Here is a 27,268-nt window from a genome sequence, read left to right on the forward strand (position 1 = left end):
TGTTACCTGCTGTCAAATGACTCTCAATGGCTTATAACTTTTCAACCTCAGCAACTTTAAAGATGGGTGGACTCCAATTCCCAGAATTCCCTAGCTAGCATTGCTGGCTGGGGAATTCTGGGAGTTGAAGCCACTCATCTTAAAGTTGCTGAGGTTGAGAAAGACTCCCTTATAATCTTCTTCTTCTTCTTCTTCTTCTTCTTCTTCTTCTTCTTCTTCTTCTTCTTCTTCTTCTTCTTCTTCTTCTTCTTCATCATCATCATCATCATCATAGCTTTGCATTATCTGGCTTGAATGAATGGCCATTCCTCTTTGTCTTCAATTAATTTGTGCATGGAAAGGAGTACGGCAGGGCTGTATACTCTCACCCTACCTATTCAACTTGTATGCAGAACACATCATGCGACGAGCTGGCCTTGAGGAATCCAAGGCTGGAGTTAAAATCGCTGGAAGAAACATTAACAATCTCAGATATGCAGATGATACCACTTTGATGGCTGAAAGTGAAGAGGAACTGAGGAGCCTTATGATGAAGGTGAAAGAAGAAAGTGCAAAAGCTGGCTTGCAGCTAAACCTCAAAAAAACCAAGATTATGGCAACCAGCTTGATTGATAACTGGCAAATAGAGGGAGAAAATGTAGAAGCAGTGAAAGACTTTGTATTTCTAGGTGCGAAGATCACTGCATATGCTGACTGCAGTCAGGAAATCAGAAGACGCTTAATCCTTGGGAGAAGAGCAATGACAAATCTCGATAAAATAGTTAAGAGCAGAGACATCACACTGACCACAAAGGCCCGCATAGTTAAAGCAATGGTGTTCCCTGTAGTAACATATGGCTGCGAGAGCTGGACCATAAGGAAGGCTGAGCGAAGGAAGATCGATGCTTTGGAACTGTGGTGTTGGAGGAAAATTCTGAGAGTGCCTTGGACTGCAAGAAGATCCAACCAGTCCATCCTCCAGGAAATCAAGCCAGACTGCTCACTTGAGGGAATGATATTAAAGGCAAAACTGAAATACTTTGGCCACATAATGAGAAGACAGGACACCCTGGAGAAGATGCTGATGCTAGGGAGAGTGGAAGGCAAAAGGAAGAGGGGCCGACCAAGGGCAAGATGGATGGATGATATTCTAGAGGTGACGGACTCGTCCCTGGGGGAGCTGGGGGTGTTGACGACCGACAGGAAGCTCTGGCGTGGGCTGGTCCATGAAGTCACGAAGAGTCGGAAGCGACTAAACGAATAAACAACAACAAAATTTGTGCATGAAATACCTTGCCATGTAATGCTCTGCTTACATATTCTGATGATGTTACCTAGCTGGGTAATGAAATGTCTGCAAGCAAACCACCAAGCTCAGAGAGCATCAAGGACATCACAGTTCAACCCTGAACCACAGAGATTCTCTTCTATTTCTAGGTTTCCGGAGCCAAGCTCCACCTGCCACGCTCAATGCTTTTCACATCCTTTAGTCTGGACTTTCCAGCTTGTTTTATTGCAATTAAGGAAGCTGAAGAAAGGTCTCTCATTCTCCCCAGCACATAATTGCTTTCATAAGATTGCTGAATGAATCAGGAGAAAAACAAGATCAAAACTACAGAATGTTTAAAAGCATAGCGAAAGAACCGTACATACAAACAAATGGAAGAAAAATACCAGGAATAATATGACAGCCAAATTGAAAGCACCGTTTATTTATTTGTGTGATGTTACTATTATATAATATTATACTTATTTTTAAAGAAATGTATAATAAATAATGTATAATGAAATAGTGTTTCTAGCGGTTAGTAATGTTCAGCATGTTTTGCTGTAACTTTATGCTGCTCAAAGGCACCCTCCCCCCAAATTGAACTAAGATGAACAGTTTATAAAAGTTATCAATTGATTTATTTGCAAATGATTCATCATCATTTGTAATATCAGCTGTATTGAGTTGCTTATTCGTTTGGTATAATTGCAGGAATGCTGTTGTTTTAATAAATTTGCTGGTAATGACTGCACTTTAAAAATGGCCCATGGGATTTTTACTTTTCCTCTAACAGTGGAAGAAGCAGGGGCCAAGGGGATTCATTGCTTGGCAATGAAGAAATTAGTTTATCCTGACCCGGCTCAATCTGGGTTTAATTCTCCATTCCTACTGTGTACATTCAGACCTTGTCTGCTATGGCCACAGCAATCACATCCAAAGGCAACTATTGAAAAGTTCTATCTATGATTGAGATGGACAGAAGGGGAGGTGGACAAACAGTGAAAGTTGCTAGGGATGGTGGTGGTGGTGATGATGGTGGTGGTGGTGATGATGGTGATGTGGTGATGATGTGATGGTGGTGGTGATGATGGTGGTGGTGATGGTGATATATTCAACTTATATGCCACCAGACTCTCAATGACTGGGCAGCTACCATTCTGTGAAAGTTCCTCTAGCTCTAATTGATGGCAGCAGCATCTGAACCTGGGAGATATCCTGTACACAGAAAAAATATTGCACCACTGAATGACAGTCTCTCTTGTTTAAGACCTCCCCACCCTGAGTTTAGTGGGGCCTATCCCTTGGTAAATAAAATATCCCTTGGGTGTAATGCAGTGCACTATATCATAATGTGGTTGGTTTACTTTTTGCTTAGTTCTTTTTTGTGAGCCCAGTGTTGTGGTTTGTAACCATGGTTTATTCTTTAGCTAGGTGTCATGCTGAAGAATAGTTGCTTGCATTTGCTTTGTTTCTCTTCCTTTTTGTCCCCAATTTTTTCTTTCCTTTTTTGTCGATTTTATTTATCAAAGTTGAAAGTAGAGGCCCTGGATTTTGTTGCTCAGTCAGGAACTCTGCAAGCCTGTAGGAGGAAACCTGAAATGGTCCTAAGGTCCCCCAGAAGCCTATTAAATCCAGGTATTGCGTACCTTCTGTTTCTTTAAACTCCTATTTTCTTCATCATGCCAACTTCCCCTCCCACTTAGGGAGACTGGCACATCTAGCATTGAGCAATCCTGTAGAAAATGCTAGCAGATCCTGTTATCTCTTCCTCGTCATTGCATCATGAGCATGATAAGGCTTTAGATGTTTGCAAAACCTGGAGTTGGAACTAAGAGGGAGGTAAGTAATTTATAAAAGTCCAGGTAAAGGAGATAAGCACCAGAACTACTTTGCTTGGGTTGTTCTAGATTCAGGCTGACTGGCAAGTAAATATGGAAGCACTGAATCCACGTAGTGTCCTGGTGACTGGGTCTAATCGGGGCATTGGCTTGGGGCTCATCAAACAGCTGGCAGGGAAAAGCAACCCACCAGAATGGATCTTTGCAACCTGCCGGGATCCAGAGGGACCACGTGCTCAGGTAAGCCATAGGTACATTCTGTTACAAGACAGCAATTCACTCACAATCGTAGAAGATTGTTTATCATTGAAATCAATGGCCAGCAGTACATGGGGAAGCCCAAATAGGGGCATAACTCTTGGGATTCATATTTTAACAGATGCGTTTTATTGCCTTGAATAGAAAGTACTGATCTGCCTGATTTTCCAAGATTAAGCCTGACTTTGGATGTGTCTAGGGGTGCAAGAAAATTGGAAATGGGTATCAGACATTAGAGTTTTTTTTGTATTGGCATTGTAAGAAAAGTGAAGCCTCTTTGATTCACATGATTTGATGATGTTCCTGTAAGGTTCTTTTTGAGTTTCAAATTATTACGTATGTTAATACAACTTTGGGGGAAAACATAGTTGTTGAATATTGACTGTATCCCACCCTTCATGCGCTGGTCTATGATCGTAACAAAGATTTTATGATGGTAGTTGTTGAAGATGTAAATGTGATGCTGAACTACAGTAAAAAAAAAGGGGGGGGGGAATTTGTCATTTGATGAAGAACTCTGGCTGCACTGAAGACCCAGGGATCAGCTAAGAGAATCATGCAGAGTGATTCTCTTAGCTGATCCCTGGGTCTTCAGTGGAGCCAGAGCTCTTCATCAAATGACAAATTCCCCCCCCCCTTTTTTTTTTACTGTAGTTCAGCATCACATTTACATCTTCAACAACTACCATCATAAAATCTTCGTTATGATCACTTATGCAAAGTGAAAAAAATATCCACATGTCAAAGAATAGATTCAAGAGATGTGTTCTCTGTTGATTTTTAAAATGTCTTTAGACTGTAGAAATAAGAAGAGAGAACAGGATGTGTCTATCTGGTGTAGATTTCATAATATGCTGAATGATTGAGTTAGTAAATGATTAAGCTAGTAATATATTAATATTACACGGAATCTTCCCTTTTTAAAAAAGTGTTAGGATTCTCCCCCACCCCAATTATATATACTTTTCAAAACGTGTCTTCATTTTATTTTGTTTTTAATCTTCATTAAATTGCCCTCCCGCTTCATCTTGGACCCCTCTTCCATCCCACGGACTCATCAGCCAAACTATTTCTAGACACAAGTTTACCAGTCTTCCAGAAGACCAGTATACCCACGCTTAGAAGTAATTCACATAACAGGTTGCTTGTGCAGTGAGGAGATTATAAGGAGCATTGGGGTCCCTCTGTTTTGCTTCACCCCACACCCTTTCACTGCATCTGTAATCTGTTATTCAGGCTAGAAGAGGAAAGTGGCTAAACTCTCCCTCAAAGGCTGCTAAACCAGTGCCCTTTCAAAAGAGTGAGACTTGGCATGCACTTCAAAAGTGCAGGTCAGGCACTGCATGGCAGGTTCCTCTTCAAGAGCCAAATGACTGATCTCTCCTGTAATCCAAGACAAAACGGCTACGGGGAATAGTGCCAAGGCCCTGGTAGAGATTGGGACACACACTGCAGCATGAAGGGGACAATAGGATGCTGGGCAAATCCTTTCCCAGGGCTGTGTCATCGTTGTCATCATCGTCATCGTCATCATCCTCGTTGAGGAGCTGTTGAAGATTGCAAATATGGCAAGACGTGTATTGGGGAATGCTACTTCAAAACTGGGGCAGCTAAAAACAGATTGAGACGGCCTCTGCAGTGGGCTGAGGATGAGTGAGACTTTTAAAAATGGTTAGTGACATATCTGAATGCCAAGGTTAGTGGGATGTGAGAATAAGCCCATTTGCTACATGACCTTCCTAAATCTCTGGGTTTTTGTATCTTTCAGGATTTGAAGAACTTGGCTGCTCAACACCAGGAAATTGTGATCATCCCATTGAGTAGGTGACTGATCCTGACAATATCATGGGAAAGAAGTCATTACCCTATCAATACCCATGCAAATCTTATTTCTACCATTGAGTTCAGTTTCCACAGATGGATTTTGTACATTTGTTTGAACTGGTAGGAATGAAGCATTTCAGCCTGGAAACTGATCCCATATTTCTCCTACTATATAGCAGGACATGGAGCAGGCCTCAGTGCTTCCTCATACTTGGGAATCACCAGTATGTACTGTTAATAAGAGCTGTATTGGTGAAAAGGATATCCTTCTCCAGTTTAAATTGGTTTTTCATCCTTGACTGGGAAGCTATGAGAAACAGAATCCTGGCTAGAAGTGACTCATCACCATTAATACCTTCCCTTTGTTCCTGCAGACATTACTGATCCATCCAGTATCAGGTCTGCTGTAACAACAGTTACGGAGCAGCTGAGTGGAACTGGGTTGAATCTGCTGATCAACAATGCAGGAATTGCCAAGTACAATAAAAGACAAGAAATTGAAGTACCTGAAGACATGGCTGAGATTTACAAAACCAATGTGATTGGGCCCATGATGATTAGCCAGGTAGTGGAAGCATCCTCTGATCCTCCTCTCCTCTTAGAACCATTTCTTCCTACTGCCAAGTTCTTAACATTCAGCAGATAAGTCATTGGTTAACAGTGCTTTCTGGTGGTAGAATAACAGCTTGCCTTTCCCAAGAACTTCCAAAGAGGCAAAATTTCCATAGATACAGATTCTATGCTTGTGGAGTTGTCCCTCTTGAAACTGTCAAATGAAAAAAAAATCAGCAGACCTGTTGTAATTGCTGGACTCTGGTTTACTTTAGACCATAGATATTGCAATGGGAAGAGATGGCCAGAGAGTACCTTGGATGAACCCGTGGTCCTGCAGATATTGCACAGCAACAATTCCTAATGCTGATAGATGCTAGGGATTGTCATTTAGCAACAATTGGAGGGTCACTGGCTTCCTAGCCTATGAATATGTGGTTGCCCTAAGTTCTTCCTGTCTTTTCTAGGCATTCCTACCATTGCTGAGGAAGGCATCTCAGGAAAGTTCCAAGAAAGGGATGAGTTGCAGCAAAGCCGCCATTGTCAACATATCCAGTTATGCAGGCTCCATCACAGATCTTTATTTGTGGGAGCTTGGACAGGTTCTTTCTTACCGCTGCAGCAAGGTAGTGGATATACTACTGATGCAAAGGGTGGGGGATAATTAGAATAACTCTGTACAGGTAGTCCTTGTTTACCAATCAGAACTGGGACCAGCAGCTTGGTCATTAAGCGAAGTGGCCACTAAGTGAAACTCCAACTGTGCCTATGATCTTACTTCAGCTTTCCTTTGCTTTACAGATCTGTGAGGGTCGTAAATGCGAGGAATGGTCATAAGTTACTTGTTGTAGCTAAACGAGGCAGTTGCTAAACAAGGACTACCCGTAGTTTAGATTCCCCTGAGGATGCTGATCCTGTTTTTAGAAAATGGTCATGGTGTAAAGGGTGCATTAGCACATCTTGACAAACGAGAAGCAATTCAGAGGTATATTTTTGAACCCTGAAGAATCCAACATTCCTTTGCCAAGAAGAATCAAAAAGAAAATCCAGGGATGATTCCGTCAAAGTAATACTTATTGCTTCCCTATTTGATGTCTTAATCTTGTTTGTGGAGTCACTACTGCCTGTTCCTTAGTTCACATAAATTAGTAAAAAAAAAAAAAAGGAACAAAAATAAGAGTAGGAAATTAAGAGCTGCTCAGAAAATGGTATACCTTTCCCATGTACTTCCAGCACAGTCCAATCATTCATGGTCTGAAACACTGAAGATCTGAAGATAAAAGGTGGGTGACAGCCACAGGGGTAAAATGCATCAGACAAAGTGAGTTCTTGGAGTGCGTGCCTTCCATAACACAGCATCCTTTCCTCTTCAGGGAATTTTGAATGTTTGCAATGCACCTCCACTCTGTTGACGTTTCTCTGCAAGGGAACAGTAGCCAGACAGTTCCAGGTTCTTACCTCTAGCACCTGGCCACTTTGGCTGAACTCCAAAAGCTGAGGAGGATCAAACCTGGTTAGAACTTAGATGGACTAGATTGGAAAGTTTTAAAAAATCCTGGAAGAAGGCAAGAGCAAGCCATTTCTGTATTATTGCCAAGACAATTTACATGGAAAGGAGCTGAGCTTGGCCTGAAGGAAACTTGACCTTCCTTATTCCCAAAGGCTGAAATGGAGAAGGGCAATGTGGATGTAGGTGTGCACATATGTTCTACCATTAGTGAAATAAAGCAGCTATTTCCAATGGCAGACTGGGATGGATGGCAAATGGGAACCAAGCCCCATCCTTGGCTCTCCCAACAAAAGGTTTGCAGCTCTCCAGAATAGATCCCTACTCTGACGCATCATTCTATGGCAATAATCATACCACATGTCCCTTTTTTAGGGCTTTAGAAATTATAAACCAATCAAATGGCTTGGATGCCTGGGAATCACAAAGGCACAACAAAGAATCAAGGTTAACCAAAATCAAATGGAGCGGGTTGTGAGAATGCAGCTGCTGCCTGTTCAACCTGGTGAAAGATGTGTACAAATGTAACCAGCACGTGCCATTCAAAAGGGAAGGCTGGATCTGCCTTCTGCTTGCATGGACAGCCACATCACTGTCTGTCAGGGCGTTGCTTTGAGGAACCCGGCCCTGAGGATGACATTTCAAGGGCAGTTGGAAGAGTAGCCGGTCAGAGACTGAATAATGGCGGTTCTGCCATCAGAGAAGGAGGGAATAAGGGCTCCTGCCAACTTTTCAGCCCGTACCTGGTGATAATCAGGTTGAGGGTAAATTATAGGCCCCTTCTTCATATTCAACTTTCACAATATCACTTTCTTAACAGGCTTACCCTTCCTACTCTTTTCTAAGGCACAGCAGTGAAATGTTTAACTAGCACAAGATGTGTACTGTCCCTTCCCTTCCTTCCCTCCCTCCCTCCGTCCATCCAAAGTCAAATCCCATTCTGACATGGAATGGAATACAAGGTTTTTGCTGGCATTCAGATGATAAAATGCATTCCCCCCTGCTCATGGAGCCTGCTTGATGCCCTTCCCTGCTTCTGGCATGTCACCCTTCTAGGCTGCTCTGAATATGCTGACACGGTGCCAATCCTTGGGATTTAGTGAAGATGAGATTCTGTGTGTCGCGCTGCATCCTGGATGGGTGCAGACAGAGATGGGAGGCAGTACGGTAGGTCTTTTGTCCTTAAAACTCATTCGTAACATTGGAAGGGATATCTGGAGCTTCTGACTGAGACCCAGAGCAGATAAGATAAACTGGCCCAAATGCAACACAGAATTAGGCCAGTTTAACTCATTTATAAATTTTAACTTGGGTGGAACTATAGCTGGATGGCCTGGAAACTTTAGAAGTAGTAACGCTACCCCCAGAGATAAGGCAAGCCCCCACCCGCCTGGCCTTGTGTAAGGGGCTCAAGACATGGCTGTGCCACCTTGCTTGCGGTGGAAGGGGTGATAGTTTGTCGTGGGGTGGCTGGCACCATAACATGGCCGGGAAATTTTTTAACATTCTAACATCTTGGGTGTTAATTTTATACTTACATTTTTAGTGCTTTTATTATATTTTATATTTGTATTTTATGATGTATTTTCTATGAGTAATTAATTGTTTTATTTGTAATTATTTTAACTCTTTTATGGTTTCTATTGTAAGCCACCCAAAGTCACTTGCTGAGATGGGGGGGCCATAGAAATCGAATGAATGAATGAATGAATGAATGAATGAATGAATAAATATTGCTTTGGGCATGGACACTCTGTTCTTGTCCACTATGGGTGACTGCTGCTGAAGATCTTGTGCCCATGGATTTGATTTTAAGTCCAGTAGCCCCCATGCTTCGTGCCACACCTTAGTCTTCTGCAGGTGTTCAGGATGGGACAAACTTGAACACATGAACTGGAAGTTCTGTAGTTTCAGCCTTAAAGCTCCTATTTTGGCTTCTCCATCAGATGTCCAAATATGGAAAGAGGAGCCTTTATATGTATAACAATAGTGAGAATCCTTGTGCTACAGTTCAGCCTTCCTTCAACACAGTACCCAAGATTGGCCTTATTCTTATAGTAGTTAACTTATGTTAAATTATAATTATACCATGTTTCCCCAACTTGGTGTTTCCCAGATGTCCTGGTTTATATTTCATGTTGGCTGTAGCTGATGGTTGTTATATTACCATCAGTTTCAGGGTAAGTCCAGCAATCTGAAAATTAGGAGTTGAGGAAGTGTTAGGTTGTTGTTGTTGATGATGATAATAAATGATGTTGCTAAAGATTATTTTATTTATTAAACAGATTTATAAGGCTGCCCAACTCAACACGGTGACTCTGGGCAGTTTACAGAATTAAAAACCATAAAAACACAATTAAAAACCATAAAAACACAACTTTTTATGGGTTATGTTTTTTTTTTATAGATGTTGAGGCCACCAGTCTCTGTTTTTATTCAGTGTAAATAATATTCTCATTTCTCTAGGCTGAAATTACAGTGGATTCAAGTGTACAAGCAGTCCTAAACCTTCTGGCTCATCTTTCTGAGAAAGACTCTGGCAGTTTTCTGAATTGGGAGGGGAAAATCCTTCCCTGGTAAAAACTTCAGTCCTGTTGTTTGACGTGCTGGAGAAACCTCTTTCTTGGGGCAATGTAAATATCTGCCTTGTGTTATTTGTTAATTGCATTGACCTTTCCCCCCAAATTGTCCTGGCTAGTTCCTTTTCTTTCTAGTTGCCCTGGTTGCTAAATTCACCAGACCTGAATCATCTCATTTATTTGATATTTTCAATTGGAATGGTGGAAGGCTTTGGGGCATTCACCAATCAAGTCTTTCATGAATCAGTCCATATTGCAGAAAGGCACAAAGCACATCTGTGAAATATTCCAGGATATTGAGGGGGAGAGGATGTCTGAAGCAGATGTAGATGCTCAGTGGCAGATACAACTGTTAACAACCAATAAAAAGCTATCAGGTATGCTGATTGCCCATTGATTGTAAGATCTTAAGAATACTTCCGATAATGCTGTCACACACTGGTGTTGATGTTCAGGATGTTGGTGTTGGGCTACAACTCCTTTCAAGTCCACCCACCACAATTAGGCTGGATGAGGACAATGGGGGTTGTTACTCAAAGGACACCAAGTCAGGGTGAAAGGTCCCCTGTGCAAGCACCGAGTTATGTCTGACCCTTTGGACATTTGGGTATTGACCCAGTCAATACCAAGTCAGGGTACCTCCCCAAAAGTAATTCATTCTTTTCCATGAAATGTACTTACAATTATTGTTAATCTTTTTGGGCAGGGTCCCGAGGTCAGTAAAATGAGCACCCAGCTTGCTGGGGAAGGTGACAACTGGAGAAGGCAATGGCAAACCACCCCACTCTATAGTCTGCCAAGAAAACGTCACAGAAGTGGCATCCCCCCAAAGGTGATTGCACAGGGGACCTTTTACCTTTTCAGGGAATTCAGAAGCTTCAGGTGCAATGGACTGAGTGATCTTTAGAAGGGAAAAAAATCACAGGGTTTATTTACAGTTGCATAAAGTGTTCTTTCACACGGAGATTGCCTTTACAAATTTGAGCTTGGGGCAAGAAAGGTTTTACCTGTCAAAGAGTTCTTTCAGTGAAATAAGAAACTAAACAATCAGCTATACATCCTGAGTAAAAAACTGACAACTGTCCTAAGAAAGGAAGACAGCATAATACCATGTGACTGTGAGACATACATGGAGGAGGGGAATGTGAAAAAAATAATCTAGAATCTTTCGCATTTTTATACCAACTTGTGAACAGGCTGACATCTCCAAATTTTCTATGAGACCATCTTAGATATACCTTTAAAACGGCAAAGTTTGATGTGAAGCACTGACAAAGCCCAGGCCACTTCTATAAACACAAGGCATGGCCCCCAGACAATGTGCAATATCTATTCTGCTTTCAGGCAACTTATCTTTTTCACTTTGGTTATGAAATGCATATTGTGCAACTTCAGAAGCCTTGGTTACAGCTCACAGACCTGTGTTCTCTTCTCTTACTTGCACGGAACCATCTCAAGCACAGCACTTGGCTTTCTCTTAACCCTTTTAACCTGTGTGGTTGAGGGGGAACATGTGCCTTTCTATTTAATGCATCCCCCTGCATCCCAGGAGCATTGCATTCCTATGTAGTATTCCAAGAAGTCCAGGGAACCAGCCCCTCTCATGGACACTACCTCTCCGTCTATCCACACAGCTGGCCTTTCACTCCCCTTACACCAATGAATGCTCTAACATCACAAGGCCGAGCACAATACATCCCATTTATTGTACAGTAATGGACAGATCAGCCCATATTTTTGCAACTTATATATGGCAGCTCTAACATGTCACTTGTCAATGCTTGAATGAGCTGCATTTTTTTTTCCTGAGGGGGAAAAATGTTTATATCGTAAGCAAGATGTTTACATCATGAAAAAACACCTTTTCAAAGTTGCGCATGATATGAATTTCCAGGCATTTTTCTCCTTCCCTTTTTCATTTCCTTTCTAAATATTTTAATGTTATGTCACACTGTTGACAGCACTGTTTGTGTGAGAAAGTCAGATACTGTAGATTTTTTGAAAAAATAATAAGGCAGACCTTTAAGGAAAAGATTGAAGCACATCAGTGGAAAGTGCATGGAGGTTTAACTAGTCAAAAGAACTGTCATAAAGCCAGCTTAGCTAAAAACAAACAAATAAATAAAATATTTAGGAAAATAGTATCAGGAAAATATATCCCCCAGGGGGATGACCAAGTGTCTTGTTTGATACAGATGTCAGTGTGCTGGGCTAAATTACTTTGTGGAATAGCCTCAGGATTTGTTTCCTGACTTTAATTGGACACTTCAATATGTTAATCACAAATCAGTTATGTTCTTTTCTGCACTGCCTGCTAGAATTTGAGCTTACATAGGAACAAAGTAGAATATATATTGTCATATTTTTGGTGCTATTGCCAGAAACACTAAGATGGGCATACTCATTGTGTTTGGGCTGTTGGGCACATCTGGAAGGTTAAGAGCATGTTATAAAGTAGGCTGACCATATCTGGGCTGCAAAAATCTAGACAACCACCGGAAGGCAGCAAAGAGATTCTGAACAATTTTCTCTGCCACCACCTAGTGGTCATGTAGTCTTTTGCAGCCCAGATATGGTCAGCCGATATAAGTTCTCTTGCAAAGTGACTGGTATGAATAGCTTCCCTGATCAAAAAATGCTTCATACTATTGACAAGACAAGTCCAAAACTGCCACTCAGGTGGGGCAAGGAGATGGAAGGCGTCCATAAATACATTCATGTTCAAAACTGTTAAGACCACAGATCTAAGCTTACATGTCAAGCTCTTGACAGCTGACTACACCCATAGAGTGTAGCCTAACCAGATTAAAAGGAACAAAGGATTAGGTTACATAAATCTCATTAGGATCCAATTTACCTCAGAGTTTACAAGGCTGGGGCTTTTTTCATCCTTTTGGTAGCAATCCTTTGATGAACAGGAGAGCTGTATCTGTTTTCCAGATAAACTACCTGGACATTTTGGCCTCTTGGCAAATGTCACATCAGTACTTTTTTGGATTTGTCTTCAGCCTTTAGAGGTCTATAAAATGGCCAGTGCAGAGTACTTTCAATACACTGTCTTGACATAATTTCTCCTTATTCAATGTGACTCCCCACCTCCCAGAAAAATTGAGTTTACAGACTATTTAGTTTATAGACACTGACCTGAATGGCTTGTTGGAGGTCCTCGTTCCTGCTATCACATCATCCATGGTCATTCAGATTTTTGCTAGCTCCAATAGCCTGTCGCCGCACGTTTCAAAATACCTCTGAAGCATGATGGATTCCTAATGGCATTCTTGGACAACTTTATCTCTCCAAGGGTATGGCAAACATTGTTAAATAGTTGGACTGTTTATACGACTATGTGAAGAATCCATTTTTGACATCAGAGATACAGATTATGGTTTTGATAGTGATGTTATTTTTCATGACTTGCTATGATTTAGGCAGATGCTAAAAATGCTTCTATTAATTTTGAGATTTGAAAGTTTATGACGAGCAGCCAAATTAATTATGGTCACTGATGTATTGTGTTTATTATATTGTATTTTACTGTAATCAAGTGTATTTTAATTCTGTGCACTGCTTTGAATTGAGAGACAAAGTATAAATATTGTAAATAAACAACTGAATAATATATTTATTGATGAGTAGTCACAGTCAGGAGTGGGTAATCCAAGATGCTTTTTTTCTGAGTGCTATCCTTAAGAAGTTGGAGATTCATGAGTGTCTTATCACTACAGTGCTAGTCCAGCAATTGGCTGGGAAGAGCAATTCCCAAAACGAATCTTTGCCAGATAGATAGTATAACATATTATGAAGGCTTCTCATAATACATAAAGCAATACATCCACTCTACTTTTTCCCTGTTTTACTTTTTGTATTATTTTTGTGTCTTGATCATCCTTGCCAGATGGAAAGACAAAGTAAAAATCAAATCAATGAATAATAAATCAAATACAATATTTTACACTTTATAAAATATTATACAAGTGTTCAAATCTACTAAATTGGTTGTTTGATGCCAAGGTTTTGTACTAAATTCCTCTTCTGAATTCCAGTGTGAAACCACACCACCAATTTCAGAGTGAAATCGTGCTACCAAGTGTTTGTGTAATTGGGCCATGGATGTCCTAATTAATTCACATCTGGCTGCGGCTGTTCCATGGGAGTCCTGCAGAGAGAGAAAAAACACCAGAAAGAAGGATACTCCACAGAGTTAGCCGAGCAGTCAACAACCCATGGTCTGAACTCCCAAACTCTTTTTTATTCAAATAGCAGGCAGGCAGACACAGTCAGATAGACAGACATGCAACGTTAAGAAACCACGCATTCTACATTTTTACTGTGAAACAGGAAGTGTCTTATTTCACTAAACTTGAACTATTGAATGCAGCCTTTTATGGAGAAAGCAAGGTAATTATTATTTATTTATCACATTTCTTCACTGCCCATCTTGACAAACGACTCTGGGTGGTTAAATAGTCCTTCAATCAATAGTTTCATTCCCTGAGATTTTCAAACAGGACCTGTATTGTTTTTTTTTTAATGGATTTGCTAAGTTGTTTGTAAGCTTTTTTTTCATGGCAGGAAGCAGAGCAAATATTTTTTAGAGTGAACATTCTGATCTGATAATGCCAAAAATGACCCCCCCCCCAAAAAGCATTAGAACATGACCTGAGCCTCTAGGTGGAAGCTGATCCCTTTCTTTCCCACTCTTGTCCAAAGAACTGGACAGTGGAGCCAAGTAACTTACACAACCCTGGGTGGAGGGATTGGGGGCCAGCTGGGACTGGATGGGATTTAACTGGGAAGAGCACAAAGCAGTGTGTTAGTTAGGTCTGAGCTGTCAAGAGAGATGGAACAACTGAATCCACGCAGTGTTCTGGTGACCGGGTCCAACCGGGGACTTGGCTTGGAGCTGGTCAGGCAGCTGGTGGGGAAGAGCAACCCCCCACAGTGGATCTTTGCCACTTGCCGGGACCCAGCTGGACCCCGTGCCCAGGTAAGGCCTGGGGTTCCTTCAGCTCTCTGTGGGGAGAACAAGGACGTTTTCCCAAATGGCAGTTAGCGTGTGTCCTAGGTGGTCATGGTGGAGGCATGACTGGGTGAGGCATGATGGAGATTAAAACAAAACAAGAGAAAACAAGTTTATTAAATGAAAATTAGTTATATTTGAAATATTTTCATGATGCTTTTCTTTGCAGAATTAGGGAGAGACGAATAGCGGTGCAGCAAATTTTCCCAATCAATTGATTGGAAGACCATTAAAAACATTAAGTATTTTCAAGGTTCGGAATATAAAGAAGGAACGAGATCACTTCAAAGACGAAGTGACAATGCTGTATTGAGAGTCGAAATGCTTTATAGAAGTAATGTTTATCATAGTTTAAACATAGTAAGAAATGTATATTGATTTATGTATATCTTTGTTGTCGAACATCGGAAGTCATTCTGTAGTAGTTTCCTTTGTCATTTCACTTTTTAGTTTCCTTTTTGTTTCTTTGTAGATTTTTTTTTGTTTCATGCTTTTAAGATTTTATTTATATGTTCAAAAATCTGATAAAGTTTTAATAAAAAAAGACAAAGTGACAAGAATCACTTTGTCGCAGGTTTATAAGTGCTGTTATCATTAAAATATATTGCAAAATTGAAAGATCATTGCAACTTGTCAAAAGGGTAGCTGCTCTGTTCTTGGAGAGGACAGCTTAAGGACAGCACTTAGTCGAAAATTTGGATAAGAGGATTTTTTTTAGGACAGGACTGGTAGGAGAGAAAATACTGTTTTTAGTACAGGTACACCTAACAATTGTCTCATCAGTATCTGGGAATGAGATGAAGGCAATGTCATGGAGGCAACACTGAAATTTTTTTTTTCAGAGTATGTTAATACCATGGTTAAGTGGGGAAGGCAGTATAGTAAGTCTAAGCATTTTTCTGTCTTTCAGGACCTGAAGAATTTGGCTGACCAACACCAGCAAATTGTGATAGTTCCACTGGGTATGTGTCCCATTCTTTCTTCATGAATTGGGAGGGTGAAGAGCTGAAATTCAACCCCAGATTAGATTATGCTAACTAGCCATTGATATATACTAATTGGAGTAGACAAACAAAGATTGCATTATAATTTGCTGTTTAGGCAGAAATCCAGAAATGGATTTCAAAAACAGCTGGATCTGCTAACAAACAATGAAACAAATATTCTGCTAGGCAGATGCATTGGAAGTTTAATATCCAAGTATGAACTCAGCACATTCCAACATTGGATAAACATAATTTTTTGCCAGCTACGCCAGCTACGCCCTCTCCTGGATCGGGTGTCCCTTCAAACGGTCACTCATGCCCTGGTCATCTCCTGCATAGACTACTGCAATGTGCTTTACATGGGGCTACCCTTGAAGAGTATCTGGAAGCTACAGCTGGTGCAAAATGCAGCCATGCAAGCAGTTTTGGGAGCCCCAAGGAGGGCACATATAACACCATTGCTGCACGAGCTGCATTGGGTGCCAGTTTGCTTCCAGGTCCAATTCAAGTGTTGGTTATCACCTTTAAAGCCCTACATGGCATGGAGCCAAGCTACCTGAGGGACTGCCTCACCCCTGTTACATCGACCCGTCCCACCTGGTCAGGCAGAGAGTGCATGTTACGGACCCTGTCCATGAGGGATTGCTGATTGGCAGGGTCCAGAAAGAGGGCCTTCTCTGCAGTAGCACCTGCCCTTTGAAACAAGCTACTCCCGGGGGTAAGACAGGCCCCCTGTCATGAGTACAGATGGCGAGCAAGAAGGGGCCTCTATCCAGGGGGGAAAACGCATGTGTAGTACTGAGGAATTAAGCAGCCATTCAAAGAGACACAGATCAGGCCCGCCTTAACTTTTGGGGTTTATCTGTCTGGGTTTTTCCCACGCTTCTTCAGTTTGTTAGGATTTTCTGTCTAATGTAGCAGTAATAAAACACTAGAGACCTATTCCTTGTCTCAGCGTGATTTCTGACTGTTAGGACACCCCCACTCTCCTGGCCTTTCAGAAGGGAGTAAAAACATTGCTATGCCACCTGGCCTGGGATGGGAGAGGGGACAGCTATTCATGGGGGTGGTTGGCCCCATGAGGGTACCAAGGTTAAGATCTTCCCATCTGGAATTTTATATTTTATATTTTGTACTTGCATTTATAGTATTATGTATTTATATTGAATTGCCACAATTTTTATTATTTGTAAGCCACCCAGAGTCATTGTACACAAGATGGGTGGCAGAGAAATTTAACAAACCAACAAATAAATAAATAAAGAGCAAATAGGCGCCATATCTTTCTAATCTTTTAAATGCCTTTTTAAAGTTATTTCATTACATCAAACCAACAAAAGACATAGTATGCATATGCCTGTGTTCAGGTCCGCAACTAGGGTCTGTGTCACACAGGGCAAATATGGATTCTGTGCCCATTTTGGTGCCCCCCAGCGCGCGTTTTGGTGCCCGCCCAGTGCGGCGCCTGGGGCACATGGCCCAGTTGCCACCCTCTAGTTGCGGCCCTGCCTGTGTTAACAAAGGGATGTAACGTTAAAATTGAAGAAAGGAGAAAAAGATCAGACATAATAGTAAGTGCTGATAGTGATATGATAAGGTAGGTATGATATGATAATGTTAAGGTAGGTAATGATAATGATAATGGTAATGGTAATGATAAGGTAGGTAATGATAATGATAATGATAATGATAATGATAATGATAATGATGGTAATGGTAATGGTAACGGTAATGGTAATGGTAATGGTAATAAGAATAAGGTAGGTAACCTTTTACATGACCTCGATGGTCTGCATGATATGCTAAGTTGTAAATCAGGGATTATAAACATTTATGGACACAGATGTCCTAACAGCCAGGAACCATGCTGAGACAAGGAATAGGTCTCTAGTGTTTTATTACTGCTACATTAGACAGAAAATCCTAACAAACTGAAGAAGCGTGGGAAAAACCCAGACAGATAAACCCCAAAAGTTAAGGCGGGTCTGATCTGTGTCTCTTTGAATGGCTGCTTAACTCCTCAGTACTACACATGCGTTTTCCCGCCTGGATAGGGGCCCCCTCCTGCTCGCCATCAGTATTCATGACATCAGACTTGCACAGCACTCTAACTTAAACCAGATCATCTGTGAACCACTTCAGGGTCCGTTTCTCAACAACGCATGGCTTAAGTAATGTTTACTTAAGCTTACATTTACTTAAGTTTACTTAATGTTTACTTCATGCAATGTTTCCTCTCAGCTTCTTAAATTCCTTACTGGGTTCCCATCAACGAACATTTCAAAAATTATCAATTGACCGCATTTCTTTGCAGTATTGAGACCAATCTCACCTTAAAAAAAAAATCAACAAAATACTGTTCAATTCAGAGGGTTGAAACATTGTGTGGTGTACAAAGTCGGATACGGAATAATGTGCCTTTATTTTCCTTGCTGTAGACACTTGTGACCCATCCAGCGTTCAGGCTGCTGCAGCCAAAGTTACAGAACATCTAAAAGGGGCTGGGTTGAACCTGCTGATTAACAATGCCGGGATTCTAAAATTGAGTACCATAGAGACGGAAACGCCAGAGAACATGTCTGAGGTGTACAAAACCAACGTCATTGGGCCCATGATAGTCAGTCAGGTAAGGGTACTGTATGGTCCCTTTATGTGGGAAAATTAGCCTACAGTAGACTCAGTTAACCCGAACTCAAGCAACTGGGGAAAAAATCTGTATCTCTCTGCTGCCATCTAGTGGGCATTAGGGTTTAATAGTAACTCTCAAGCAACCAGAAAGTACATTTATCTGGCATCTGCCAATCCCCATGGGTGCTGGTTAACTGAGAGTCTGCTGTATTTGGATGGAAGGGTTCTGCAGAACAGATGTTGGCTAGTTTGGATTTTTTTCTGGACTAAGAAACTCTATGTTGATGCTGGATTTTGTCCACTGAACTCCCTGAGTGACTGGGCCACTCCCTCCCTCTCAGCCCAAGAACCTACCTCACACGTTTGAGAGGTTATAAGGCTAAACCACAAGCCCCTAAAAATGGGATATAAACACATAAAAAATTGCCCCTTTGCACAAGCAAGAGACATTTGATAACCTATGGGTACAGTGAGGACAAAAAGATCATGTTGGTTGAAACAGGGATGTGAGTGGGGTCTGTTTGATCAGGCTACGGCAACTCCTGACATTTCTTGGTGAGCAACTGCCAGATTCTTTTGGACCTTTGTGTTGGTTAAGAGAGGTCCCAGGCCCTCTTTGCAGAGGGGGCGGGTGCCCTTCGTTTTTTTCCTTCCCTTCTCCAGACATTCCTACCCTTGCTGAGGAAAGCGTCTCAAGAAAGTCCCCAGAAAGGCATGAGCTGCAGCAAAGCTGCCATCATCAACGTAACTAGCGAGTGTGGCTCCATCACGAATGTCTTTGCCTGGAATCTTAGTGAGCTGATCTCTTATCGTTGCAGCAAGGTATGGACAAGCTGATGGAAAGGTGAAGGGGGTTTGTTACAATTAGTCTTACAATAAGAATTTCAGTTTCACATTCAATTAGTTTCATCCTAAATGCCTATCAGATCCATGGGTAAAATCTGTGAAAACCAAGCCTCTGGGTGCCTACTCACCTAAGTTTATAATATACAAGTTATTGGTCAACATGCCATTTTTCAGAGCGAGAGATGGTTCCTGTTGTGTAGAAATGGTGGGCCCCTCCTGAGAAATAAGTTACAGGTAGTCCTCAACTTATGACCACAACTGGGACTGGAACTCCTGTTGCTAAGCAAGGTGGTCATTAAGTGAGTCATCCCCAATTTTATGACCTTTTTTGTCACAGTCATTAAGCAAATCACCACAGTTGTTAAGTGAATCATGTGGTTGTTAAGTGAATCTGGCCTCCCCCATTAATTTTGCTTGTCGGAAGCTAGCTGGGAAGGTCACAAATGGCAATCACATGACCCTGGGACGCTGCAACTGTCGTAAATACATGCTGGTTGCCAAGTGCCTGAATTTTGATCATGTGACCACAGGGATGCTGCAATGGTCAAAAGTGTGAGGACTGATTGTAAGTCACTTTTTTCAGCACCGTCATAACTTCAAACAGTCACTAAACAAATGGTCGTAAGTCAAGGACTACCTATACCCATACGCTGGTCTATGATCATAATAAAGATTTGATTTGATTAAGTTACTGATCGAGAACTCATTTCCTGATGCCATTTGTTCTAAGCAATCAAGCAGTGACAGGCGCTTCCATGTCAACATCTTTTCCACTCCCCAGTAGACCATAACTAATCGGCAGGGAACTGACTCAGCTCAATGAAGTGTAGGCAAGTCCAGTGCTGATTCTCCTCTGATGCAAAGACTCCCCATGGAAACACCTATGGGCTCTTCAACCAGTGCTCTGCCGCTAAGCAGATTGGAAGAAATCTAATTACTGGTTTCCCGCGACTAGTTGTAGCAGAAACTCAATAACCTGCAAAGGGTCACTTGGAAGCAGAGAGATGAAAGACACTATAGGTGTCTGTAGAGCAGTGTTTCTCAACCTTGGCAACTTTAAGACGTGTGGACTTCAACCCCAGAATTCCCCAGCTGGCAGGAGTTGAAGTCCACGCATCTTAAAGTTGCCAAGATTGAGAAACCCTCCTGTACTTTATAATATTGTGGAGTGCTCTGGTCCTTTTAGGTCCAGGCTCCTCCTTCCTAGTCATCAAGTCTGTCCTTCATTTCATTCATGTTATTTTAGCCTGATATGGTACCATCCCACATCTGACACCAAATGCGGCAGGGCTACACTTAAGCTATGGGTGAAACCACAGACCAGAAGGCCACTTTGCTTTTCCTTTCCTAGCTGCAAACATAGCAGTAGCACAATTCTTTCCCTGGCCCTTTCTTTTGGGGACTGAGAATCCCGTTCTTTTTATCCAAGGCTTAATGTTCTTTTAGCGTACACTTGGCCCTACATTTTTCTCTCCCCTCTCCCCTGGTATTTTAGTAGGTTCTTTGGCAGGTTGGAGTTGCCTGATAATTTTTCCTTTTACTAAGTTGCTTCTCAGCCCTTATCAGTCAGTGGAAGGGAGGGGGAAAGCAATTACTCACTGCCGGTTGGCTGTAGCTGGTCAGTGTCTTTGGAAGGCTTGTGAACCTGTTAGGCTCTGCTACTTCTCACGCCAGCTGTGTCAGCTTCAGAGTCTCATTGCTCGCTCCATCAGACTGTTGAGGTTCAGTTTCGCCTGCTCCATGCGCAGGTGGCATCTCCTTCAGCTCAGTTCCCTTTCTCTCTTCCATCAACACCCACACCCTGTGCCTTCACGGCCTCTCTTTCTTCTCTCTGCAGTACAGGTGTGGCCCTCTGATCCCTTAAAGTCCCATGGGATAGAAAACCATAAGGAAGGAAAACTCACATTAGCAACTTTGAGTTTTTCCTTTGACAGGTTTGAGTGTGTGTGTGGAGGGAAAGACTGAATGCAATCTAACTACACATGCTTCCAGCAAGAACCAAGCAATACCCAATTTGTCATTTCTAAAGTCAGGTCATAGAAAGAGAGTTCATGCCCCGGCCCACACACACACCTCTCTAAAATCCCACAAAGTTACATTCCAAAGCAGGAAATAAAAAGGCATAAATCATTATGATGGTTTATATGGTTTTCCTTCTTAAGAATGGTGAAAATAGTGTAACAAATATAGCAATGAGTGCCTTAAACTTGGCAGGAATTTAAGGCACACTAGTTACCTGTAAAGCACCATAACAAACACATTAATAGTATTAGTAGATAGTGGGAATGTTTTCTTAAGCTGTCAAGGTAAAAACAAAATCCTTGAAATTTTATATAAATTGTCACAGCTTACAACAAAAGGTATTAAAATGTAACCTTCCTTCCTTCCTTCCTTCCTTCCTTCCTTCCTTCCTTCCTTCCTTCCTTCCTTCCTTCCCAACTGCCAAAGAGGGGATGGTCAACTGGGATGCCAACAGGCAGGCATTTGGGGGTGCTGAAGATACTACCAGATGTGCTATCAAATATGAGCTTGGGGAGAGTCATTAGCTTTCCCTCCAGAAAACCGTCACCAAATAAGGGCAGAGAACATGTACTTAGTAGGTTCAATTAAGGTTCTGAACAGACATTCTCCTCCTTCTGTCAATCAACATTGAATCACAACCTAGAGGAATGGAGGAGAGGAGTAAGCGAGACAAACCTGGAAGAACAGAGTAGGAGGAGATGACAGCACATCCTTACCAAGACAACACATGAATGTTCTGGTCTTCTGCAGGCCTGGAGCGGCAGGGTGTTCAACATATTGCCTAAGCCAGCCTTTCCACTACAAGAGCCACTTTTGAACAGGCTGGCATCTTAGAGCACTCAGATGAACCTTTTATTTATCTTCCCCTTCCCTGTCTCCCTCACAGTCTGCTCTGAATATGCTCACTCGATGCCAGTCCCTGCACTTTGCCAAAGATGAGATCTTGTGCATTACATTGCATCCTGGATGGGTACAGACTGATATGGGAAATGAACTGGTAAGCAAACTGGAAAAAAAAACAAGCTTCATACAGCATCCAGAAAATACAGCAAGATTAGTTGGACTAGAAGTGGAACATTCTGAAGAACTTTAGAACTTTTTGTCCCCTCTAGACTATGCAATACCTGCTACTTCTCCTGCGGGCTGTTTGGTGGTTTCTGGAAATAAATTCCCTGACCTGGAAGCATTCCCAGGGTTTCTGGGGGTACTCCAGACTCCAAAGAGGCCTGTTCCATTTGAACACTATGTGTGGAACACCTTGAACCATTTGAAATTTGGAAAATTTATTTCCTGAAAGAGCCAAACCACCCCTGTAATGTCATGGTCCAAAAGGAAACTGAACATTCCAGAGTTCTCCAGAATGTTCCATTCCCAGATCAACAAATTCTGCACATCCCTACCAGTAAATTTCAGGTAACATTGGAGTAAAGATCAGTACAATAAAAATAATAAAGAGGTTTGCTGCATTATGGAGACTAAATCTGCTTCTAGACAAAGATTTCATTGTGCAGTTTCCATACTGAACGTATAGAAGATCCAGATGGCATCATTTTCCATTTGTCACCCTCCTTTATGTTTTTCTACTACTTCTTTAGCACTTTTAAGAATAAAATGACTTGATTCCCACATTATTATTTCTAATCTGTAGTCCTAGAAGTTGTCTGCATGGAACCTGTGCAACAGTTATTGCAACGTTTTGAATGGTCACCAAGCTTTAAACTGCCACAATACTTGTGTTTTTCCAGCATTATAATGTATTATAAGTCCTTCTGAAATGAAAAAGGAATTAATTAAAGTTTTGGTATGTCAGAAATAGTCAGGGCAGCATCTCCCTAGTCTTGTAAAGGTAAAGGTAAAGGTTTCCCTTGACGTAAAGTCCAGTCGTGTCCGACTCTAGGGGGCGGTGCTCATCTCCGTTTCTAAGCCTTAGAGCCGGCGTTGTCCCTAGGGACACTTCCGGGTCATGTGGCCAGCATGACTCACGGAACGCCGTTACCTTCCCGCCGAAGCGGTACCTATTGATCTACTCACATTTGCATGTTTTCGAACTGCTAGGTGAGCAGGAGCTGGGATTAACAACGGGAGCTCATCCCGCTGCGTGGTCTCGAACTGCCGACCCTCCGATCAACAGCTCAGCGGTTTAACCCGCAGCGCCACCGTGTCCCCTAGTCTTGGCTGATCTCAAAATACACTAAACTGGGTTTGACTTGATTAGTACTTGGGAGGGAAATCACCACAAAATCTCAATGACTGTGGTTGGTACAACATAATCAAGTGCAATTTAGCCTCTGGCTTGGGCAAATTCACCCACAGTGAGTCTTTGTGATATAATCTGTAAATGTCCCAAATTAAGTCAACAGAATCAAGAGTGGTTCTGTTAACTAAGGACATGACATGCAGGCAAGACTGTTAAAGTGCTGGTGGTCATTCTCAAAAGTTAACAGAATTTTCCTTTCCAAAACCTCTCCTGTTTCTTCTTCAGCAAGACTTGCCCTTTGATATAATTTCATTTTTTATGATGTTTTTCTTACAAATATAAGTTTGATATATACTGTATTAAACTAGGTGGTTTGAATTTTCGTGGAACCTTCCTGGATTTCCTTCTAAAAGTTGGCTTCCCATCACCTGCTGGAAAACAGAATCTGGGTAGAATCTCAATCAAGAATGATTCTCTGATTCTGGTGTCCTCGGCTGTTACGGACTTAGTTGATGTTACCTAGGCTTTTAGACTTTTTTCACTATGAACTTCCTTCATCCCTTGCCTATTCTTTTTCCAGGGAACACCCCCACTGACAATGGAGCAGAGTTTGCGAGCCATCCTGCACACACTTGCCCGCCTCTCTGAGAAAGATCAAGGCACATTTGTTAACTGGGAAGGGAATCACCTTCCCTGGTGAGGCAACCAAGGGTTTGCTTCTCTGCACTGCAGGACGATGTTCTCATCAATGACAGCGCAGCTTCCTATTTTCAGTGCTAAATATACCCTGCTCTGCTGCATGTGCTCCAACTCTGGCTTGCTTCAGCTGCTCTGTCTGAGGCCTATAACACCTTGCTCAGCCAGGCTGTTTCAGGCTGCAGGTCTCAGTGATCCCTTCGGATACTTCTAGGTGTCACTGGCAGCATATGGCAAAGCATCCATTGCTTCCCACGCTGTCTTGCAAACTGAAGAGAATTTTTTCCCCCAGATCTCTAGAATTTAAACTATAGAGATGGGAGACTCCTGTGACTCAATTTCAAATGGGAGGGATGTTTTGGAAAGGGTACCCATGGCAGAGTGAAGCCCTAGAGCAGAGAGACTAATCAGAAAAAGGGAAATGGTTGGTGTGAGCTGCCAGGGATACAGGCTGGCATGGGTTCACCTCTGGTCCATGCAAATGCCATCTTTGCTGTCACACTGGTCTGCTCGGTCAAATGAAAAAGCAAAAAAGTTTGTTCAAAAAATCCTATACAGCCATTTTTGCTTCAGTTCTGCATCTGTCACAAATTTCATAGATCTTTAATGTAACCTAAAAAATTGGCTGTAAAAATGCTTATTTTTGTATACAATAGCCATCAAATACTCTTTTTAATAGGCAATTTTATCTAACCAATTCTTTTTCTTTCTGCAAAATACTCTTAGGGCAACTAAGATCCAACACAAATCTTTTTCTATCTGACTTTCTTGAAATGTACTAATTTCTACTTAGTATGTACAAAAGGAGAACATCTAAACAACAAATACTTACCCTTTTACTTACTTTATACATTTCTATGACGTTAATTACACATAGGTAAAGGTAAAGGTTTCCCTTGACATTAAGTCCAGTCATGTCCGGCTCTAGGGGGCGGTGCTCATCTCCGTTTCAAAGCCGAAGAGCCGGCGTTTGTCCGTAGACACTTCCATGGTCATGTGGCCAGCATGACTACACGGAACACCGTTACCTGCCCGCCGAAGCGGTACCTATTAATCTACTCACATTTGCATGTTTTCGAACTGCTAGGTTGGCAGGAGCTGGGACTAGCAACGGGAGCTCACCCCGTCACGCGGATTCGAACCGCCGACCTTCCGCTCGGCAAGCTCAGCAGCTCAGCAGTTTAACCCGCAGCGCCACCGCGTCCCACTCTAATTACACATACACGTGTCTTTGTTATTCATTTACATTAATGCAGATTCTATGAAGTTGCTTCTTTTTGCTCTTTCATAAAGAAGAGTATCAAGTATAGTACACAGCAACCAGACCATTGGTTACACCAAGCAAAAAAAGCAAAAGCTTTGTTCAAGAAACCCTTAAAAACACAGCCATTTTTGTATCAGTTTTGAATGCAATATAATATACCTTTAATGTAACATAAACAATTAGTTCCTTAAAGGCTTTTTCTTTTGGTACAGAAATGCCATCTAATACTCTATTGGCAATTGTATTTAATCAATTCTTTTTCTTTCTGCAAAAAACACTTTATCTTAGAGCAGCTATAACCTAACACAAATCTTTTTGCATTTACCTTTCTTAAAATATAATAATTTTTCTTTTGAAAACTCAAAGAGAGTGGTGTTATCCCATGAAAAAGAAAAGAAAAAAAATCCAAACCCTTGTTTGGATGATTTCTTGAATAGTTCCAGACAAAATGACAACCAAACCTGGATGAGGTGTTGAGTTTTCTAGAATTCCTCACTTAACAATACCGTAAGATGAACAACTTTGTTAGTGAAAAAATAATGGGCAGCAACAGACTATAGATGGTTGTCATCTGGAATGTTTCATACTTCCAGTATATTGTTCTATTTTGTTAAGATTATACTGCATTAATTAAAATAAAAATGATTAAAGATCTCTCTTTTGTTAATGATAAACTGTCAATTAATTAAGAATCATTGGCCAAGGAAGGAAAAAACCAGTAGTGGCTTTAAAGTTTTGAAATGCTGGGCAGAGGAATCATTGGCGTTCCCCATGAAAAGAGATTTATATACTATGAGCAGCTTATGAGTTCTGATGAATCTGATTCTTTTTTTAACTTTTCTCAATTCATCACATAAATAAAAGGAAACAATAAAAAGTTCTCTTCTTGATCATGTATCTTTATGATGAAGACTTTATACTGTCTTCTTATATCTTTCTCTGAGGTCATTAGAGAAGCCAAAACAGTAATTCAGTTTACTGAAATGAAATGTTTTGATACTTTTTTGATAAAAGTCAGCATAATCTAACTCTTTTCAATTATATTTTTATCTGAGATCAAAGCTAATCAAGTAAGCATTCTTGTGATATGGAAAAGCATAGATGACTTCTTTATAATTTTCCATTTTCAAAATGATGCCTGGTCTCCCACCAGAGTCAGTGAGAAGATTGTGAAGTATACACTACATTCCTACAAGATTGGATATAAATCTTGAATGTTACACTTCAATTGAATGTATGCCAATGCATTTTTATTACATAATTGAAAGAAATTCTTGACTTCAGTCATTTCCCTGGCAGGATCAATGTCTCCCTCAAAGGGTTCCGATACAGTTTTGCAACTCCTTTCAATGCTTTTGTTATTCATTTTTGCTAATGAATTAAACCAGCTCCACCACTGTTTAAATCTTTCAATGAACAGAGCTGTTGTTTTATCCATCAAATAACTGTTCTTTTGTATTTAAGCCCTTTGGAGTGATTGGGTTTATATTACTTCTTACTGCACATGTATATTCATACATACCTACATTCAGTGTGAAAATTGTCTTACGGATCAAGTATGGGTTCTTCTACCCTTCACAGATCATTACCTTCAGGTAGTGGAAGGGCTTACACATTCCAATGATTACATGAGCTACACTGTTGGAAGTGAAGAATTGTACACTGTCCTTTCTTCTCTAAGTGAACCAGCTTCAATCAACTGTCCTTTCCCAGATGCATTGGCCAAACTGCTGAGTCTGAAGTTCATGCATCACGGAGTTTCATCAGATGACGTAGCTACATTGCATCACTCCCTCGTTCAG

At 41.4% G+C, this 27,268-nt stretch overlaps 2 protein-coding genes across 3 annotated transcripts; both read left to right on the forward strand.

Annotated features, from left to right (window-relative positions):
* The first annotated feature begins 3,064 nt into the window (after positions 1-3,064).
* LOC134504154 (C-signal-like) lies at positions 3,065-10,178 on the forward strand. Its single transcript, XM_063313213.1, has 6 exons — positions 3,065-3,327; positions 5,114-5,165; positions 5,544-5,734; positions 6,189-6,347; positions 8,285-8,395; positions 9,695-10,178. Exons 1-6 carry the CDS (start codon positions 3,181-3,183, stop codon positions 9,806-9,808), a joined length of 774 nt encoding a protein of 257 aa, XP_063169283.1. The 5' UTR covers positions 3,065-3,180; the 3' UTR covers positions 9,809-10,178.
* Positions 10,179-10,195: 17 nt separating this feature from the next.
* Positions 10,196-26,494, forward strand: LOC134504153 (C-signal-like). Of its 2 annotated transcripts, XR_010068631.1 has the most exons (8): positions 10,196-10,360; positions 10,442-14,794; positions 15,738-15,789; positions 18,252-18,439; positions 19,105-19,263; positions 22,196-22,306; positions 24,087-24,736; positions 25,560-26,494. XR_010068631.1 is itself a non-coding variant. In XM_063313211.1 (7 exons), exons 2-7 carry the CDS (start codon positions 14,648-14,650, stop codon positions 24,204-24,206), a joined length of 777 nt encoding a protein of 258 aa, XP_063169281.1. In that variant the 5' UTR covers positions 10,196-10,360; positions 10,442-14,647; the 3' UTR covers positions 24,207-26,494. The 2 variants fall into 2 exon arrangements, 1 of the variants encoding a protein (XP_063169281.1); XM_063313211.1 differs by having other exon boundaries at positions 24,087-26,494.
* The last annotated feature ends 774 nt before the right edge of the window (positions 26,495-27,268 follow it).

The sequence above is a fragment of the Candoia aspera genome, chromosome 11 (genome assembly GCF_035149785.1).
Source record: "Candoia aspera isolate rCanAsp1 chromosome 11, rCanAsp1.hap2, whole genome shotgun sequence".
In the NCBI taxonomy this organism is placed as follows: Eukaryota; Metazoa; Chordata; class Lepidosauria; order Squamata; family Boidae; genus Candoia; species Candoia aspera.